We start from the raw sequence: 19,335 nt of genomic DNA on the forward strand, positions 1-19,335 counted from the left end.
TCCTCTGCAATCAGTACCTTTAACACATTCCTTTCTTGTCCATAATGGCCAAACATGTCAAAGGCTGAGATTTGCAGATTCTTTGACCATCTCAGCATTATTCCAGTTACATTTTGGTGTGAATTAGAGGCTCCAGAAATGGCCCCAAATTCACATCATTATATAATTATGTATACTGTTGATGGGAGTGCACATGGCACAAAAAAAAAAAAAAGCAGTGTCACAATTCTATCAAGACTTTTTAAGAGTTGATATCCATGAGGCTAGCAATTCTGAGAAACCATTCTTATAAAACAAAACAAAAAAGCAAAACAAATTAAAACTACAAACAAAATGCTAACAAAGATATTTGTTATGTTCATTTTTATACTATTATGTTACATATATATTATATTTATGTGTATATATTATATATGTACATATATCTATATATGCATACATATATATATTTAATATTAACATGTATAACCATTTGTTGATTTCTTTTACTAACAATCCATTAATTTTGATGGCATTTATATAGAAATCATATAAAGCTATTGAAATATTTAAAAATATTACAAAAATTTCATGGTAAATCAGTTTTGAAAGGCAGATTATAAAACAATATGAAAGGTGTGATCTTGGATGTTTTTAAAGGTTTATTTATTTATTGTATATGAGTTCTCTATCCTTATATGCATGCCAGAGGAGGGCATCAGATCTCATTACAGATGGCTGTGAGCCACCATGTAGTTGCTGAGAATTGAACTCAGGACCTCTGGAAGAGCTCCCAGTGCTCTTAACTGCTAAGCCCTCTATCCATCCCTTGGATTTTTTTTTTTTTAATCTCTGCAAGGAAGAGACTGAGAAATGGAGTTGTTTGCAGTGGTCTATTTAAAGTGGCTAGAAAATGGGGAATTTTATTTTATTCATGTTTTTCTCTCTTCTTTCAAGGATGACATATGTATCCAGGAAAGCATGTTGTTTTTAAACTAAAATTTCCAGAGGGCATATGAGTCCTTGAGACTTCATAATGAGGACACATAAGATTAAATCAGAGGTTTAAACATTTTTGTTCTAGCCAAATTTGAGCCCAGAGTTGGGGGGTGGGGAGAACAGATTGTTTTAAAGTCTGAGCTGCATATCATCTTTCAGAGCTTCCCATTCCAGAGTGCTGTCCCCTAGGATTAGGAGTGCGTATGTGTTGGCGTGGTGGCCTCAGTTGGCTGCAAATTGAGTACAAATGACTTGACCTCTTGACTGTGTAAGTTCTCACTCTCTATTAATAGCCCAAGAAAATTGTCTCAGTGCAAAAAAAACAGTTAAACATCCTATTCTCCCAGGGCCCTACCAAAAGCTCCAAGTCGCACAGAAAAACACTTGTAATGTTTTGGTTTGTTTATGCAGAGGTGACAACAAGAAACCTGCATACATTTATAAGCTGAAGAACATGGAAAGAATAGTTCTAGAAATCTGTAAACTTTTGCTTCTCTGTAGCTGTCCTGCCCACTCTGTGACCCTCTTGACCCCAAGCTGAGCAAGATTGTCTCTGCCTCCTAAGCCAGAGAGGTAGAGCCCAGATGGCTGGTGACTCCCCTCGGTAAAACAATTAGAAGGCAGTAGCGGTCTTACCCAAACAGCAGATGGAATCCCTGCCTCAGACTAAGGCAGCCTGTGAGATGGGAATGATTGTAGGCTTGGTCTGTGGCAGTTACTCAGTGAACAGTGAACAGGTCCTGACTGTAAACTTCCTAGAAGCAGGAAGCCTAGCCACACTGAAAAGAGACCATGCTCCAAAGTAAGGATTCTCAATATTAATGTACATAAATCCCCCGGGAATCTTGAAAACACAGAATCTGCCTCTAGCCTGTGACGGGTCTGAGAAGAGACCATCTGACAGGCTCTAGACTGAGTTACCAATACTGCTGGTCCAAGTGACATACTTTGGAGCAGCCAAGACTTCTAATTAGCAAGATTTTTTGCCACTGGCTGCATTTAAAGCTACCTTCTCTGGTCTAATGAAGTCAATCAGAACGTGTAGGGGCCGGTATGTTTGACACCTCAAACTGCCTGAGGGATTGTAGTGAGCAGTCAGGTATGAGATCCCTGCTTCAGATCATCCCTCCTTTCTGTGAAGCTCCCTCTTGTGTCTCAGTTTGGGTATGGGGAAAGGGAGATTCTCAGACAGCAGAGTGACACAGGACCTGATTGCTCTATCAGGATTGTATGTTAGATACTCACTAGTATCGAGTGATTTAGATACAGGCCTTCACATGACCACAGTGAGTGAGGATGGAACACCTACTCCATGACTGACTCCTGGGTAGTTGCCACACGTGGAGACATTTAACCAGATTTGTGATTATAGATTAGGGGTTTCAACCTATTATAGCTCTACTCTACAGGGAAGGGGACTGGGTCCCTGAAAATTAGATAGCCTACCCTACCTAAATCATGAGGTTAGTGAGTGGAAGGAGGTCCTGTTATTACCCACATATTCCCTGCACAGCCTCTTCACTAGAGAGAGGAGAAGCTCAAAGAAATGCAGACAAAAAGAGGTATTTGCTGATGAAGAGGATGGTGACCTATACTGTTGTTTGCTAGAGACATCATTCCTGGACACAACAGTCTCCATTTTGCTCTTCAGGTGTTTCTCACAGAGGAAATAGAAGGCCCAAATGTTACCTATCCCCAGTTCAGTGTGCTGAGAGAACCAGGGGAGATGAGCTCGCATGAATTTGATCAACAGAGATTGTCTTTGAAATACATGTAGCCCAAGAACTGACCGCATTGCTTAATCTACCCGTGATGATATTCTAGCCACAAGCTTGGGCGTGTTATAGGACACTGGTCCCTGTGTCCCATGCCAGATGCTGGATTCCTTTTTTTATCCAGTTTTTGTTTATAGAATTGGAGGGCCCAGCTGTGGTAAACTCAGGCTGTGGAGGAGGGGAGATGATAGAACACAGGGACTGTCTGTCCTTGGATAGGAATACGGTCAGGTAGAGAGGTGTGTTGAAGTAGTCATCTATCTACTGAGCCTGCCGATCCTGGCCGATTTGTGGCTCCTGACCAGCGGACCCACCTGTCTCTCACCCTCCTCTAATAAGGCTGTGGACCTGTCCTTTTCTTCTTTCTACCTATTCCTGCCCTGGTGGCTGCCCTACTAACCCACATCACTGTACTTCTTTATGTGTCTTTCCTCCCCAGACAAGCATGGTGTCGGTGGAGGGCCTCACGAAGCTGGTGGACCCCTCCCAGCTGACAGAGGAGTTTGATGGCTCCCTGGATTACAACCATGAGGAGTGGATTGAGCTGCGCCTCTCCTTGGAGGAGTTCTTCAACAGTGCGGTACACCTGCTCTCGCGCCTGGAGGACCTGCAGGAGATGCTGGCCCGGAAGGAGTTCCCTGTGGATGTGGAGGGCTCCCGGAGGCTTATCGACGAGCACACACAACTTAAGAAAAAGGTGCTGAAGGCCCCCGTGGAAGAGCTGGACCGGGAGGGGCAGCGGTTACTGCAGTGCATCCGCTGCAGCGATGGCTTCTCAGGGCGCAACTGCATCCCAGGAAGTGCCGACTTCCAGAGCCTTGTACCCAAGATCACCAGCCTCCTGGACAAGCTGCATTCCACCAGACAACACCTGCACCAGATGTGGCACGTACGGAAGCTCAAGCTGGATCAGTGTTTCCAGCTGCGGCTCTTCGAGCAGGATGCTGAGAAGGTAGGAGGGGAGCAGGGCTGTCCTGAGCTGCAGTGTGGCGGGGGGGGTACAGCTTTCCCAACAGGGAAACTGTTGGGGTTGTTGATCCAAATCTCTGGCAGAAGAAATTTGGTGGAAATCCTTTTTAAAAGATGCCATTGGTTTTGTGGTTTCAGCTAGTTTTAATTTACTTCAACCTCATATTTGGCCATTGACCACTGATCATTAAATTTTGCCCTTACATTGTTTTATTGTATGCCAGGCTCATTTCCTAGGGCTAGATTAACTTGCTTTAACCCTCTTCAGAGTCCTAATAGGTAAATGGGCTAGCATGGTCCCCTTTTACACGCGGAACTAGCTAAGCTAGGCAGTGTAATCTGGTGCAGAGTCGATGTTTATATCCTGTTAGACATGGCCCTCTGCCTGTGATGGGCAAGTGGGCTGAGCTGCCTACAGCCAAGATAACAATAATGTTACCAACCAGTATTGTTTTCTATAGAAGACTTTCGTTTCAGTGAGTATTTCAAGAATGGATTCCTGTTTAATCTGTATAGTCCTTCCGTCCCCGTGAAGCATGTGGTGGTGTCTGTCGTGACACAAAGCTACCTGTGGATCTGGTCTTCTGGTTCTAAGCTCTGGGCTTTTCATGCCATAACACATCTTTCTCAAGTACCTTTGGCAAAGGAGATATCATTTTTGTAATACTATAATTACAAAGCTTTTTTTTTTTGTCATGGAGAAGTAAGATATGGGAAGAAAAAAAAAGAATAAAGGCATCTAGAGTCTTTTTACTGAGAACACAAAAAAAGTATCTCCTCTCTCTGTTCTCTTTAAGCTGAAGTGGAGAAAGATGGGTTGCTACCGAGTGTCCTTTAAGAAGACGGGCACAAGTGCTTTTCCTCTTACTAGTTTTCTAGGTGTGACTTTAACCTAAATACTTGATGTTGTTCCTAGTAATACCATGACCTCTCTTGGGACCCGGTGAATTTTGGTGTCTGACGCAGAGGTTTGGAAGAGCCTATATCACCGACCCAGTAGGGAGCTTGGTAGATAAAGGGCTTAGCTTCCAAGTTTGACGACTTGAGCTTGGTTTCAAGAACTCACATAAAATGTCAGGCAGGGTAGCACATGCTGCAGTCTCAGCTCCAGGGACATACAGACAGGTAAGGTCCCTGAATTTGTGTGACCAGCCAGCTTCCTCTAATAGGCAAGCTTCAGATCCCAATGAGAAGCTGAGAATCAAAAAACAACATCAGCTCTTTAGGAACAACACTTGAGGTTTGACTGCTCTGGCCTAAATAGTACATGTTACACACACACACACACACACACACACACACACACACACACACAAAGAAGCAGTATTGAAACTATCTTAGGTATTTCAAAGTGGTAAAATCAAGATCTAAAACTTTCTATATGACAACAATCCTAATGTCTATATAAAGAAAATTAAATTTTTAAATTTATATTTTTAATTTATAAATTTTAAACTTGTGGGTGGTTTTAATTTTGATGGATATATATTTTTTGATCTTTTGTGATCACAAGAAAATCAATCCAAGGGCTGGAGAGATGGCTCAGTGGTTAAGAGCACTGACTGCTCTTCCAGAGGTCCTGAGTTCAATTCTCAGAAACCGCATGGTGGCTCACAACCATCTGTAATGGGATCTGATACCCTCTTCTGGTGTGTCTGAAGGCAGCGACAGTGTACTCACATACATGAAATAAATAAATCTTTAAAAATTAAAAATTAAAAATATTTTTAAAATAAAATCAATCCATATAGTTTTCTTTACTGAGACAACTATAACTCATATCCATCTCTACAATAAAACTTTGCTCCTCTCTTGAGTCATCCAAAAGTGTTTCCCTGACCCCTTCCAGGCCAATGCCCCAGGGGTGTGGTCACCTGGGACTGATTCCTCCTGTCTTGCTTAGCTCACAGAATCCATGTACCACTCCTTGAGTGACAAGAAATCAGGCTAGGAGCCAGCTCTTGGTAAAGCCAAACACAGACACTTCTTCACTGGAGATCTCCTATGCTCTGGGGCAGGGATGCCATTTTGAAGCTGGTTATGGTTATAGATGGTTATGTCAGGGAGCCAGAGATAAGACAGGATGGGAGAACTCACATCCACCTAGGTTTGCGTTAGATTTAGAACTCTTCAGCTTGCCAGCTCTTGCTGTCCCTCACAGAGCCTCCCAATTCATACTCCCAAGAATTGCATAGGATACTAGTCTTCCTGGGTAAACAGAGGCTTGGAGTAGCTTGCCCAGGATCACACCGCTGCTTAACAAGGTCAGTATTTTAGTTGGCCTTCACGGTTTACCCAGGCTCTTCTCCAGCTACCCCACTGCCGTACTATTCTCAGGAGTGTCCCCATGCTAATGATGAATACCACCTGTTAGTCAGTTAGCTAGTGGACTGATGTTCTCAATAAAGTCTTCAGTTTCACTTTCTTGTTTGTGTGTGTGCGTGTGTGATACAACATATATGCAGTGCCTTTCTTTGCCTGTGTATGGTTGTGCAACCCTGTGCATACACACAAAGGCCAGTGGAAAGTATCAAGTGTCTAGCTCTATCTTCTTTTCCTTTGAGACAGGCTCTCTCACTGAACCTGGAGCTAGGCTGTTAGCCAGGAAATCTCAAGGATCTTCCTGTCTCTTGGGTTACAGGCATGAACATGGAAACATCTGGCCTTCCACATGGGTATAAGGCCTGAACTGGGGTCCTCATCCTTCTGTAGTGAGGGTTCTTACCCACTGAGTCATCTCTTTTGTTCCCTAAGTCATACCTTCTAATGCACACTCCTACCCCTTCCAAGCCATGGGCCTCTGCTCTGGTGAAACGTAAGGACTTCTCACAGTAATATTTTAAAGTATAGAAAAAAATTATATAGGTTTGTAAAGCAAATAAAATACATCATCAACTTATAAAAATATGTACTTTTTATTAGCATGACAAATACAAGATCGACTTGAAGTCTAGTAGCCACCATAACTTGGAAACAGTGGTAAACATGGATCGAATTTCAGGACAGCATCCTAATGTGATAAGGAAATGCTTACCTTGCTGCTGGTGTCCAAGATACTGGTTTCATTAACTCCGGGTAGTTTTCTGTGTTCATAATGGAAAGGAATGCTCTGTTTCAGCCAGATATTAGTGGAAATAAGGGTGTTTCTCCATTTAACTATGCTATTACTGAACTGAAATTTATGAACTCGGTTTGCAATCCATCTTCTGTGATGTATGCTTACACCTTAAATACAGAAAGGAGGGGGCTAGATCGGGAGCAGCAGTCATTCTACCTGAGGATTCAGGTTTGATTCCCAGGATTCACACAAGGACTCAGCCGTTTGTAGCTTCGTTTTTAGGGGAGCCAAAACCCTCTTCTGATCTCTGTGGGTACCACACATACATACACATACCATAAATTGTTGAAGAAAGGAAGTGTATTTGTGCACATATATGAATGTACATCTGTGTGTTGTGCAGGGGTAGTCAAAGAAAGAGAATATTAAAAACAAAACAGAGGTGGGGGAAGGGTGGTGACTTTGGGTCAGTGATGCTACTCAAACTTGACCCAGCTGCCATAAAAAACCCAAACTTGCAGCGGAGCCGGGGAGAACAACAGTGCGTTAGAACTGCATCCAGATGAATTCAGAAGGTCCATGAGGAGCCAAGTGCCTCAGCCTTTGACTTATTTGGTGCTTTTGGACAGAGGTCAGGAGGGTGACGGTCTGGAGGAAGGGCTGTGTGCACATCCACATCTAAACAAGGGCATAGGAAATAGTTCCGGCATGAGCCACACCTCAGCCTCCTAGCAGGGCCTGTGGAGGTCAGTGAAGTCTCTCCAGATCTGGGAAGCTTTTGGCAGTCAGTTAAGTTCAGTGACCACTCCATTCCTATTTTAGTAACAGGGGTGGGGACAGAGTCTCTCCTCTGGCCTTGTGAGGTGACCACATGCCCTCCAGGCATGAATAATAGGCTGGTGGCTCTCGACCCCACAGCTGTCCTTAGAGAATGAAGCAGTCTCTACCACCTTTCCTGAACCCTGTGATAGCCCCCTGCATTACAAATCTTTGAAGGGGAAGGGGGAGGGTTCTATCCTATGGACGTCATCAAGCATTCCCCTCCTTCCCTCTTTATATAATTATTAGTGCAGAGAAATGGTCCTGAGCATGAACGAGCTACTTCGGTAAATACGTATAGGCTGGAATTTCCAACCCCAAGTAGCCTACTATCCAATAAAAAAGACATACATCAGTGCCTGCTTCTTTACATGCCCGAGCAGATTTGAGGCTTAGCTGATCCATAACAAAGCACTATGTAAGGTCTAGTCTGTTGAAACTACATGTGAAGAGACACCTTGAAGCCATCAGTATGTGTGCAGCTGAATCAGAGGTTCTCAATCCCTGGGTCTCAACCCTCTGGGGGTTGAATGAGTCTTTCACAGAGGTTTGTAAAACTGTCAGAAAACTCTCTTACCTTGCTTGTTCCTCCTCTCCCCATTCCCTTCCCCTCTCTCCATGTGCTCATGGCCGGCCCCTTTTCTTCTCCTCTACACCTCTCCTCCTCCTCCTCCTCCTCCTCCTCCTCCTCCTCCTCCTCCTCCTCCTCCTCCTTCTCTTCTCTCTCTCTCTCTCTCTCTCTCTCTCTCTCTATCTCTCTCTCTCTCTCTCTCTCTCTCCCCCTACTACCCTCTTCCCCATGCCCTGAATATATATATATATAAAAAAACAGCAAAACACTGTCAAAAACACCAAATATTTACATTACAATTTATAACAGTAGCAAAATTATAGTTGTGAAGTAGCAACAAAAATAATTTTGTGGTTGGGGGGGGGTCACCACAACATAAGGAGCTGTGTATCAGGATGGAAGCATTAGGAAGGTTGAGAACCACTGCTTAAGCTCCCCCACCCCCTTTACTCTTATTTAATGTCTGTTGTGGCCTGAACTGCCCTAGGTATAACTGCGGTGTTTGGGAGTTGCCAGGGAAGAGAGAACATCAGAATTCGGAGTGCTGGAGAGGCCTTGATAAGAAAGCTGGGCATTTGGGGTAATTCCGAGATGATTTAACTAGCCTGCGATGCTGGGAGGTGAAGCCTCAGCCCAACACCCTCTGGTCTATAATTAATGGACCCATACAGCACTGTGTTCACAAAACAACACAGGTCCACTTTCTCCTCGTTAGGCTGGTACAGATTATGGTACCCTTTGTTTTTAGCCACATCTGGCCCTGGCTACAGTGGGCCCCATGTGAGGAAAATGTAACCTGTAACCAAAGAGAAGGGTGGGCCTCTTCCAGAAGCAGGCTGTGTGTGGAATCCAGCCAAGGTCAGTAAACAGGTTCGTGGCTTACAGAAGGGAAGGAGATGAACGCTTTACAGTGGAGGTTCTTCTCCGGATACTGCTTCCTCGGAGCCTTGGGTAACACTGAACATATTCAACCTGGAAGGGAATCTTAAATCACCAGGCCTACCTCCCACACATGGTAAGAAGCCTCAGTATTGTGTGATGGCAGCCATTGTCACTTCACGGTGCCCACTTAGAAGTCAATGCCCACAGAAATATCCGGAAACAACTGCCACTGTTTCACCTCCTGCTGCCGTCTGTCCCATCTAAGGAAGGTCCTTCCTCTTCCCATCTCCATGGGGAGGGAACTTGCTCAGAAGAATCCCTGACACAACTGGCTAAATGACCAGGGACCATGGCTACTTGTTTCTGAACGAAGGGGCTGTCCTGAGGCCTCTCCAGTCGGCCTGGTTTTACCGCTCTTCTGAGAAGAAAGTGAATATTCCTAATTCTGGCAGAATTTCCCAGCAATGAGGAGGGTCACTTAGTGGTTCCTCCTAGTTTTGGAACCAGAAGATTAGTTTTCTTTACGTAGCGTGTTCTATGTGTTTCATCTATAAACACATACTTTGGAAGTGCCCAAAATAAGGCAAGACCTCCTCCGTCTCTCCTGTGGCCCTGATTTTCAAATGCTTGGTTGTATATTTATTTTTGCTCCGTTAAATTCTCTTTGAATTTATGGGGCCGTGTCTGTGTAGAAATAGAAATGTGCTGAATGACACTTAGCATTTGTCCTGAGGCACATGTGACCAATTGTGACACCTTATGCATATCTTTAACCTCTGACCTCCATTTATATTTCAACAAAACACTGACTTGTGCCATTTGCCTTCTGCTCCCATGTTGCATTTGTCATGCTTAGTACAGTCCCTTAACAGAAACATCTTCCAAGGAGTGACAATATGGTGTGGCCACAGTTGCAGGTGAGGTGGCTGTGGCACTGGCAGCAGAGGTAGCTGAAATATAAAAAAATGTTTTAAGGAGACCCATCCAAATCTCCACAGCAGTTTGATGAAGTCCCACACTCCAAATACTTACCGCCTTTCCCTGAGACTTGCCACAATGGATAATTTTGAAGCCTTTCCCTTTCATAGTTCAACAGTTCAGAAAAGCCATTTGCTGGTTTGTTCTCCGTGATCCCCTTGTGTCTGCAGTAGGTCCTCTTTGCGCTGTTGCATTCAGGGATTCTGGAGAGTAACCAACTTTTCTTAGATAATCTCCTAAGTACCTTTCAGCTTTAGGAAGCCAAGCAGCCCAGAGGGCTAATGGGTACAATGGGCAGTGCAGGGGAAGGTGCCTGCACTAAGTGCCCACCACTTACTTCCACGGTTTCTTCTGCATGACTGAACTCCTGGTGTAGTGTTCACCCACTGCAGCCCTGCTGACACCATGCCACATGTCTTGGATGTTCTCTTACTATCCTAGTTTGTGTTTCTGATGCTGTGATACAAGATTGATCAAAAGAACTTGGGGACATAATGGTTTGTTTCATCTTATGCTCCTGAGTCAGAATCCATCACTGAGGGAAGGGAGAACAGGATTCTGAAGGCAGGAACCGAAGCAGAAGCCATAGAGGAAAACCACTTACTGGTTTGCTCACCAACTTCCTTATACAACCCAGGGCCACCACCCATCACGGTCTGAGCCCTCCTACATCAACAACCAGCTAAGAAAATGCCCCACATGCACAAACACAGACAAGTTGGATGAAGGCAACTCTTCAATTGAGACTCCTCCCATGTGTGTCCAGGATGGAATCAAGTTGACAAAACCAGCACACTGATGTGTAGACTTGTTTCAAATGATTTTTAATAACTTCTAGTGAGACAAAATTTAAGAATTGATATTTGAGTGACATTGGGAATTAAGATAGAGACTCACAGGTCCTTATAAGTAAGCTGGTTGTGCAGTGCCCTTGGGTAAGTCAAAGGAGGTCAAATTGAGGTCACAACTGCTGGGTTGGATGGGAAGGGTCTTTAAAAACAGTATCTATCTTTGAAGTCACCCCAGGGCATAGTGATTATTTCTAGTGTCCTGGGGGGGGCCATCAATTCTCTCTTGTCACCTTACACATCCAAGCCACTGGACCTGCTTTGTATTACAACTAGGACTTTGTATTTTTAACCTAATTTTCTTTATTTTATTACTTTTATTTTGTGTATGTTTCATCTGCATGCATGTCCGTGGACTATCTGTATCTCTTGAACCCACAGAGTTCAGAAGAGGGTGTTGGATTGCCTGGAACTGGGAGCTGTTACAGGTGGTTGTGAGCCACCACATGTGCTGGGAATTGAACTGGGATTTTTTTGGAAGAGCAGCCAGTGCTCTTAGCCACTGTGCTGTCACCTCTCCAAACCCATGTCTTATTCCTTTGTAAACATAGGGTCAGAAATACTTCCTATCCTATTCAAATGCACATGTATACATTTTATTTTCTTGGAATTCTGTACAAATAAAGTAATGTAGCTTTCATTTTAATCACTCTGAGAAAAGATATATGGGGGTACCACTGGGTGAAGGATGTCACAGTAGGCCTCAGGCCCCTGGGAAAGGGCTGTGTGCTTGTGCTTTTGAGAATCCTTTACTATGTTACCCATATTAGCATTTCAAGACATCCCCAGGATGCCCCATTGCTGGGCAGAGTCTTCACTGCTGTTTCCTGCTTTCTCCCTTCAAGCTATAAATAGTTCTGATCACTCCCTAGAGCCCAAAGCAGAACCCAAAGTGGGGTAGCCAGAATTAGGGTAGTCAGTTGAAAAGAAATTCCACTAGGCTCTCCTGTACAGGACATGGACCCATTGTCTCTTCTCTTCCCCTGACCTCCAACCCAGTGTCCTGGAAGCCAGCAGTAGGCTGACTTTACAGTCATTTGTCAAAGTGAAGTGCTTTGTAGTAATCACAATGCCAATGCATATGTGTTTGACTGTCAGCTTTGAAAGTGTTCTCACACCCACAACCCTAGCAGTTTTCTGGTCCAGCCCTTCCTTTCACATAGAAAAGTTTGTACCAGAGCAGAGACTCACTCAAAGTCACCCAGTTGGTGGTTCATCCCTTGGTCTACCATTTACTTCTTATGGTAAGTGATGGGTAAGCATTGGTCTAAGCCCTGCCCTGCCGGTAGAAAAGCCAAGGCATAGTGATGTGAAGAGATTTTGCCTGGGAGAGAGATTGGTAGGCAGGACCAGGAAATGGCATTTTTCTTTAATGGTGCTGCTGCCCCCACCAGCACCCACACCCACATACACACAGGGGAGCAGAAGAAAGAGGGAAAGGTACATGCATATGTGTATGGGCAAATGCTCACACACTCATATGTACTAGCAAATCCAACTATACACAGCCTGCCTTTTAGAGACTTCTTGCCTTACAGGAGAGACAACATGCACCAGCATAGCAGCTCAAGGGCCTGAGGACAAGTGTTACTTTCCATATGCCCTTACCACTGCTGTGGTAAATGACCAAGCACTGTGCAGGCAGCTGGAGGGCTATGCCAAGTCTCCATGGGATTCAGTTGTCTAGGCCTTTTTTGTTGGAAGGAAGCTTTCAAAAAGAGCTACCACCTCCCAGGAGGCCAAGGGGGCAAGGTCCTTACTGGGCAGTTTGTAATTTCCTGCTTTCTTTGGAGAATGGTTCTGGTGCCACTAGTCTCTCCTCCTCCCCAGACCTAAACCAGGGAAGCGCTCCACCTCTTGTTGACTGGGCTCAGGGTAAGGAAGTGTGTTGCTTCCCCGCCCCCTTGACACAGAACAGGGCGTTCTGAATTATTTCCAGCCTGCCGGCCCTGGGAATTTGTACTTACTTCTCATTTCCTCCCCTTGCACATTAGAAACATTAGATCCCAAAAATAATCCAAGTGATAGTGTCCTGCTGGCTGTGCATAGAAGTATGTTTCCCCCCCCCCCCCAAAGTGCTCTCTCTCTCTCTCTCTCTCTCTCTCTCTCTCTCTCTCTCTCTCTCACTCACTCACTCACACACACACACACACACACACACACACACACACACACACACACCCTTTCCTTTCTCCTTTCTCTTGTATTTCAGCTCTGATTTGTATCCTGATGAAAACATTCCTCAGGGGAGTGTAGGTGAACAACATGGAAGGAGGGCTGTGAGGAATGTTGAGGGTCTGGGAGTTTTTTACTTTCCACTGTGATCCTGTCACAGGGTTGGAGTGCATAAAGACCGGAAGTACCATGTGTAAAATCTGTCTGTGCAGCCTCTGCTCCTGAGTGGATCCCAGAAAAGGAATTCCAGTCAAAGGTAGGGTGTCTGTCCAGAGAGGGCACAGAACAGGACCAAAAACAATCATTAGCTAACTAATTTATAAATAGTCACGAGTGCTGGCCTCAGACTGTCCACCCTGCCATCCTTTGAGTAGCATTGGATGAGAGCATAGATGCAGTTCTTCACACTTTATAAGAAAGAGATGGTTTTGATTCTTGGGTGAGTCACGATGCCAAGGTACTTGTTTTTACTGAGGTAGAGTAGGATTAAGAGGTAAGTGCATATAGGAGAATAGATGGTAGTCAAGCAACAAAGAAAACATGTTAGGTCTGTTCCTGTCTTAGAAAAGGAATGGGTGGCTAGGGTACTCTCTCTCCCTTCATTTTTGAAGACAGACTCTTGTTGTGTAGCCCAGGTTAGCCTCAGACTCAGGATCCTCCAGCCCCTGCCTCTTAAGAGTTATATTATAGGCATGCACTATCAGTGTGAACTTGTTTCCCCCTTTGGAAGAGCCAGGAACGCTCTGGGATAATTTATAAACCACAGAAAGGTGTGTCTGTTTAGGGTCGGGAGCTTCTTCAAGATATCTTAGGGGATTTTATTTTGCTTTGAACCATCCACTTCCCTTCCTTTTCTCTGCCATAACCCTCACCACCTACTTCCTTCTTTCCTATGTCCTGTCCCAGCAGGTGCATGTCCTTAGCACAGCCCTTCCCCACAGAGAGCACAGGCCACAGAAGCCAGCCAAGGCTTCTAGAGACAGCACTAAGTTTGGAATCAAGGAAGCCTGGTTTGAATCCTAGCTTGACCTTTCACTGTGTGTCTGCAGCTGGGTTTCAGTGTCTTTATCTACAAAATATTGATCCTAATACATGCCTTGGGATTATTGTGTGGATAAAGGAAGTTGTGTGTGGTACATCTGGTGGGCATGGAGCCCAGTAGACTTATAGAGGCGGGCCTAACATGGCCTATCAAGATGATATAAAGGTGGGGTCCAGAAAAAGATAGATGGATGGACAGACAGATGAACAGATTTTTCTTATAGGACATATTGGGTAGATAGGGGTTATAGCTTTATCTAGGTCAGCAATGATCTCCATTTGTCAAGGAAAAACCCAACTCAGGAACATGTGTTGTTCCAACCTTATCTCTGGGTCCCATTGATCTTCTTAAGCACAGCTGGAGTTGCATCACCAGTTAAAAACTACCCCTACCTGTGGCTGGGCATCTTAACTCCATGGAAAATTATCTGTGGTTAGAATCCCAAGATAGCTCCTTCCTTCTTGTTCCTCAAGACATCCCAATATGATGCTTTTTTGCTAACTCCCAGAACCTCCTTAGTAAACCCTTTTCCAGCTATATCCTGGCATGTAGGACAGAGGGAGGGAAGAAGGGAGGGAGGGAAGGAGGAAGGGAGGGGAGTCATAAACTTTTCTGGTAGAGAGGGAAAAGGGCTGGTTTCTGCAGCCTGACCAGGCTGGTCTATCACAAGGTATTTGTCCCACCTGCAACACGCCCCACCTTGAAAGCTGACTTTATCATGGGGTATCTAGAGGAGTATCTAACTCCCCATTGGCCCTGTCTGTCCCATCTGGTCTGAGCTCACCGGCCTCATTTCCCAATTACACTGCAATGCCTTCAGGTCAGGGCCAGCTTTTTGATAACTCTGGGTTCCCAGGAGGCACATTCTCCCTTGGCTGTCTGTCAGAATCAAACATTTAAACAAGGGCTCTGAGCTGGCCCAAGAGCACCACCTACTGCTGAGCAGCCCCAGGGCTTCTCTCTAAGGCACTTGCTGTTTGGAACTGGAACTGCAGAGTTCCATCTCGCAGCAGACAGCTTCCAGCAGAACTGGGCATGCTCCTTCTCCAGGAACACAGTCGAGGGCAGCGTGACAGAGAAGATGTGAGAGGCAAATCCTGGAGACAAGAGAGGGAAGTGAGTCCAAGGGATAAGTCTGTGTTGGAGAGGAAGGGAAGGGGATGCCAAGGCCGTGAGCTCCATGGCTGCTGGGGGTGAGAACACAATCTGAAATATGTTAGAGGGAGGACAGACAGCCAAATGAAAGTTAATGTCTTCCAAGGCACGAAAGAGTGGGAGAGGTAAAGATTTCTAAAGCATAAACGTGTATCGTGAGGTCCATGTATTCTGCGCTACCCTCAAGGACAGCCTTACACATGGGCGTTCACCTTAGTCCCTGAAGAAGTGGCTGGACTCCCCCACAGTCAGGAAGTTGCTCCTCAGTTCTGCACAGTAAGCTTAGTCAGTGGGCATCTGGAAGCCAAGATGTGCCTGACCCTTGCTCCATGTGTGTTCCTTCTAGAACTCAACCTGCTGAGGTTTATGGGAAGAGGGGGCAGGATGTCTGGCCCTCTTCCTCAGATCTTTAAGGTTAAGTCTACCTAGCCCACATCCCCTTCAACACAGCATCTATCTCTCCAGAACAGAGATCCCAGAAGGCAGACTGCCTCTTGCTCAGCCCCATAGAGTCTGGTTCCCAGATGTGAGGGTGATTGGCACATCTGATTTTAGGATGCGTAGGAGGGCTGGATGAGAACATCAACCCGACACTCCATTTTTACAGTTAAGATAATAGTTCCCATTTACCGACTATATCCTGTATGCCAGGAACGCCATTAGTTCATCTAAATTAACCTGCCAAGGGGCCAGATCTCGGTGGATGCCTAAATTTAGTCCTGGGATAAAGTCGGGCACTATTTTCCCAGCTTCTTAAATGGGCTTTGACCTCCTCAGTTCTACATTTTGGGAAGTGAGGGTAGTGCATTCTCTTACTCTGTTCCTGAAAATACTTTATCAGTGTTTGTGGTTTAAATGGAAAGAATTTGGTCCTTCATGGCCAATATCCCGGGGATGCCTGGGCTGCCTCCTGGCTTGGCTGGTTCTGCTTCTCATCTGCTTGACCTGTTGGCTGCTGGGTGACCATTCCATTCTCTTAGGAGGGCAGTGCCTTTGCAGTGCTCCAGGGATTCAGTGCATCCGGGCACATGGATTAGAGATGAGATGCAAAAACAACAAAAAGGCAAACAAACCAAAAAAAAAATGCTGTTTACTGCTTGGAAAATGTTTATGTGAGCAAAAGAATAGGAAAATGCTTCATCCTAGTTCCTAGGGTGAGGAGAAAGGCCTTTTGAGGCTGGGTAGGAGCATGTGCCCCCTCCAGACAGAACTGGGCTAAGGTACAGCTGTCAAGAAGAGGGCGTGGTTTTAGCATGAGGGTTTGCAGCCTGGGTTTCTCTAATCGGTAAGCAACTGCTTTCTGGGCTGTGGGCTTTACTCTGTCTGAGCCAAGGGAGTGGGAAGGAGCTGGCCTGCGTTCGGGATCTGTTCTGCATCACACCGCATCCGACTCCTGCTAGTCACCATCTTTATCTGCTTTGCCCCAGACTTTTCAGGGTTTGTGAAAAGGAAGTGGGGAGGGGAAGGAGTCAAGGGAAGAGGAGGCAGAGACTGAGTTGGTAAGAAGTCTAAACTACACTTGCTGATTTTGTATTGAAGGTCGGGGTTAGCTTTGAGCTCCCAGGTCAGAGACAAGGCAAAGCTGACTGCATCCTGCTCCTGTTTGCTGGTGAAGTCCCGGCACCCTGTCAAGTACGCTTGCCCCCTGAGGACCTTGTTTTAACTTTCTAGGCCTTTGTTCAAGGGATCATGATAGACTCACACTTCTTTTAGAGCCAGAAGAAATTAGAATCCAGGAGCCATGAAGGATTCACTTTTCTCCCATCAGTGTTCATGGCATACCTGCACCCGAGACAGGCTCATCTTTCTTTAGAATAAGAACAGGAGAGTTAGGAGAACACACTTCCTTCATTCTGACTTGTTAAGCAAAGACTGGGACAAAACGATTGGAAGCAATTAAGAAAAGAATGTTACCTCTGTTTTGAACACTCACTAAGACCATTGTCATCTTGCTGGAGATGTGGCTCATGGATACAGAGCTTGGACTAGTTTGTTTAGTTCCCCCAGTGCCATATCAGGACCATTGGTGTTAAGCTTCTGTTTCACTGTCCCATAATCTGGAAAATATCATTGGGCAAGAGCTGAGGGAGATGGGAGACTTTCAGTGTGGTGTGCCCTCCTCTTCCAAGGATCACCGGTTCATGTGGCTTGTTGATGGTGGGATTGAGTCAATAGGAATTCCTTTATTGCTGACACTCCATAAGTTTTTAAATAAAGATGCAAGTCCATCAGAATCTCTCCTTCAGAGTAAATCTTAAGGGCAGGACCGAGGAAGCTGTGGATTTAAAGAAAACCTTTCAGATGGTTCTTAATTAAGACTTTATTTGATGAAGTATGAAGGCAGACACTAAAGAACTTTAGGTGAAACATTTGTCAGAAATGACTTTTGTAGTCAAAGTGGGCATTAGAAGAAATTGAGACTTCAATTTAGAAGGAAGGCAGTAGTCTGGAGTTTTGGGGTTGGAGCGTGTTTTTGGTAGGGAACAATGCAGGCGACATGGTGGAAGGAGGAGCTGAATGCTGACATACGTGTGGGTGGCAGTGGAAACACTGACTGGGAAAGGCGCTTGGTGTGGGAGTATCATGCAGTGACAGGCAGTGCAGGTGTGTAGTGGATGTCCTGCTGAGAGCAGTGTTTGCAGAATAAACCAGGCCCATGCAGGTGAGTTGTCATAGAGACAGAAAGGAGTCAGAGAGATTAGTAGGATGTTGATTGCAGTAATTCAGATAGGCGAGGCTGAGGTGTGAGTAAGGAAGCATTAGAAATAAAAGGCCTGGAATGGGAATGTGAGAGAAGGTGCTAACATGAAAGGATATGGCAGTTTGACAAGTGGGTAGAACATCAGGGGGACATTTCTGCTGTATCCACAGGTACTATGTTTTCACAGGGAATCCACACATATCCCATTATTTCTACAAAGCTAGATCTGAGTTTTTTTAGTGTGTTAGCTTAACTGTATGATCTTGACTTGGATCTCTCTAAATCTGTTCCTTCACTTAGAAAGAGGGCTGCTGCTGGCAGGTGTCACCTCTTGGAGCTATTATAGGGATTGAGATCATGTATATAAATCCCACCGTGTGGCTCCAGGCACATAGTTATCCTTGTCAGTTATCCAAGTTACAGATAGAGGGTGTCCTGGGACAGGAAAGTGTATGGGATGTCGGTCCAGATAGACATTAAATTCTAAATTTATCTGCATCACTTTTAAGCTGTGTGATCTTAGGCTTATTTTCCTACAGACATTTCAGACCTGTGGGAAGTTTATTCAGGACCCCCTGAGGATGCCCAAATCTGAGGATGATCAAATTCCTTGTGACAAATGACATAATACTGATATGTAACCTACAGACACCTTCCAGGATACATTAAGTTGTCTGTAGATTCCTTAGGATACCTAACACAGTAAGGACACCACATATATAAATGTGTGTGTGTGTGTGTGTGTGTGTGTGTGTGATCACAGTTAATAAGTCCCCAGATTAAAAAATCTTCAGATATGAAAAACTGACAATACTAAGTTCTCACCACGTTAAAACACAACTTCCAGCCTTTTCTAGCAACATTAATATGGGAATGGTCTGAGACAAACTGTGCCAATCCAGTTTTAACACTGTCATAGTAAAAGTTTGAGCAACACAAAAGGGAACCAGGAGAGGGTGGCCAGGGAAGTGGAAGGCAAGTGTGGGGACCTCCATGGACTTGGCGAGCTTCCAAAATTAGGATGTTTCTGCCTTTTCTAGCATGCCGGGGCTAGGTATATAAACGTGATAAAAGAACACTTAAATATAAGAGAACCCTGGTTTCACAATATCATCTGCTATTGGGTGCCAGGAAAGAAGGGGGAAGCTAGACAGATCTGCAAGCAGATGGTCTGCGGCTGCAAAGCATCTGGCTAAGAGGGCCAGCCAGGTGGTGTTAGAAAAGCATAAAGCAAAACCACATCATTCTCCATGAGAATAACTGACACTGCAGGCTTGGCAAGTAGGGTGCACCTGACTTTCTTCTTGTGGGTACCGACTCAAGCAAGCAGTAAGCAGACCCCATTCCAAGAACCCACAGGGGAAGCAGATGGAGGAAAAGCAGC

At 45.1% G+C, this 19,335-nt stretch overlaps 1 protein-coding gene across 6 annotated transcripts in view; it reads left to right on the top strand.

Moving 5' to 3' along the window:
- Positions 1-19,335, top strand: part of KALRN (kalirin RhoGEF kinase) — a gene marked incomplete at both ends in the record, with an annotated part of 525,758 nt that overhangs the window by 156,867 nt on the left and 349,556 nt on the right. For all 6 annotated transcript variants that reach the window (XM_080919241.1, XM_080919243.1, XM_080919247.1 and 3 more), the window contains one exon: positions 3,193-3,705. In XM_080919241.1, coding sequence (XP_080775367.1) covers positions 3,193-3,705 — 513 coding nt within the window. The remainder of the gene's footprint in view (positions 1-3,192; positions 3,706-19,335) is intronic.

The sequence above is a fragment of the Micromys minutus genome (genome assembly GCF_963924665.1).
Source record: "Micromys minutus genome assembly, chromosome: 7".
In the NCBI taxonomy this organism is placed as follows: Eukaryota; Metazoa; Chordata; class Mammalia; order Rodentia; family Muridae; genus Micromys; species Micromys minutus.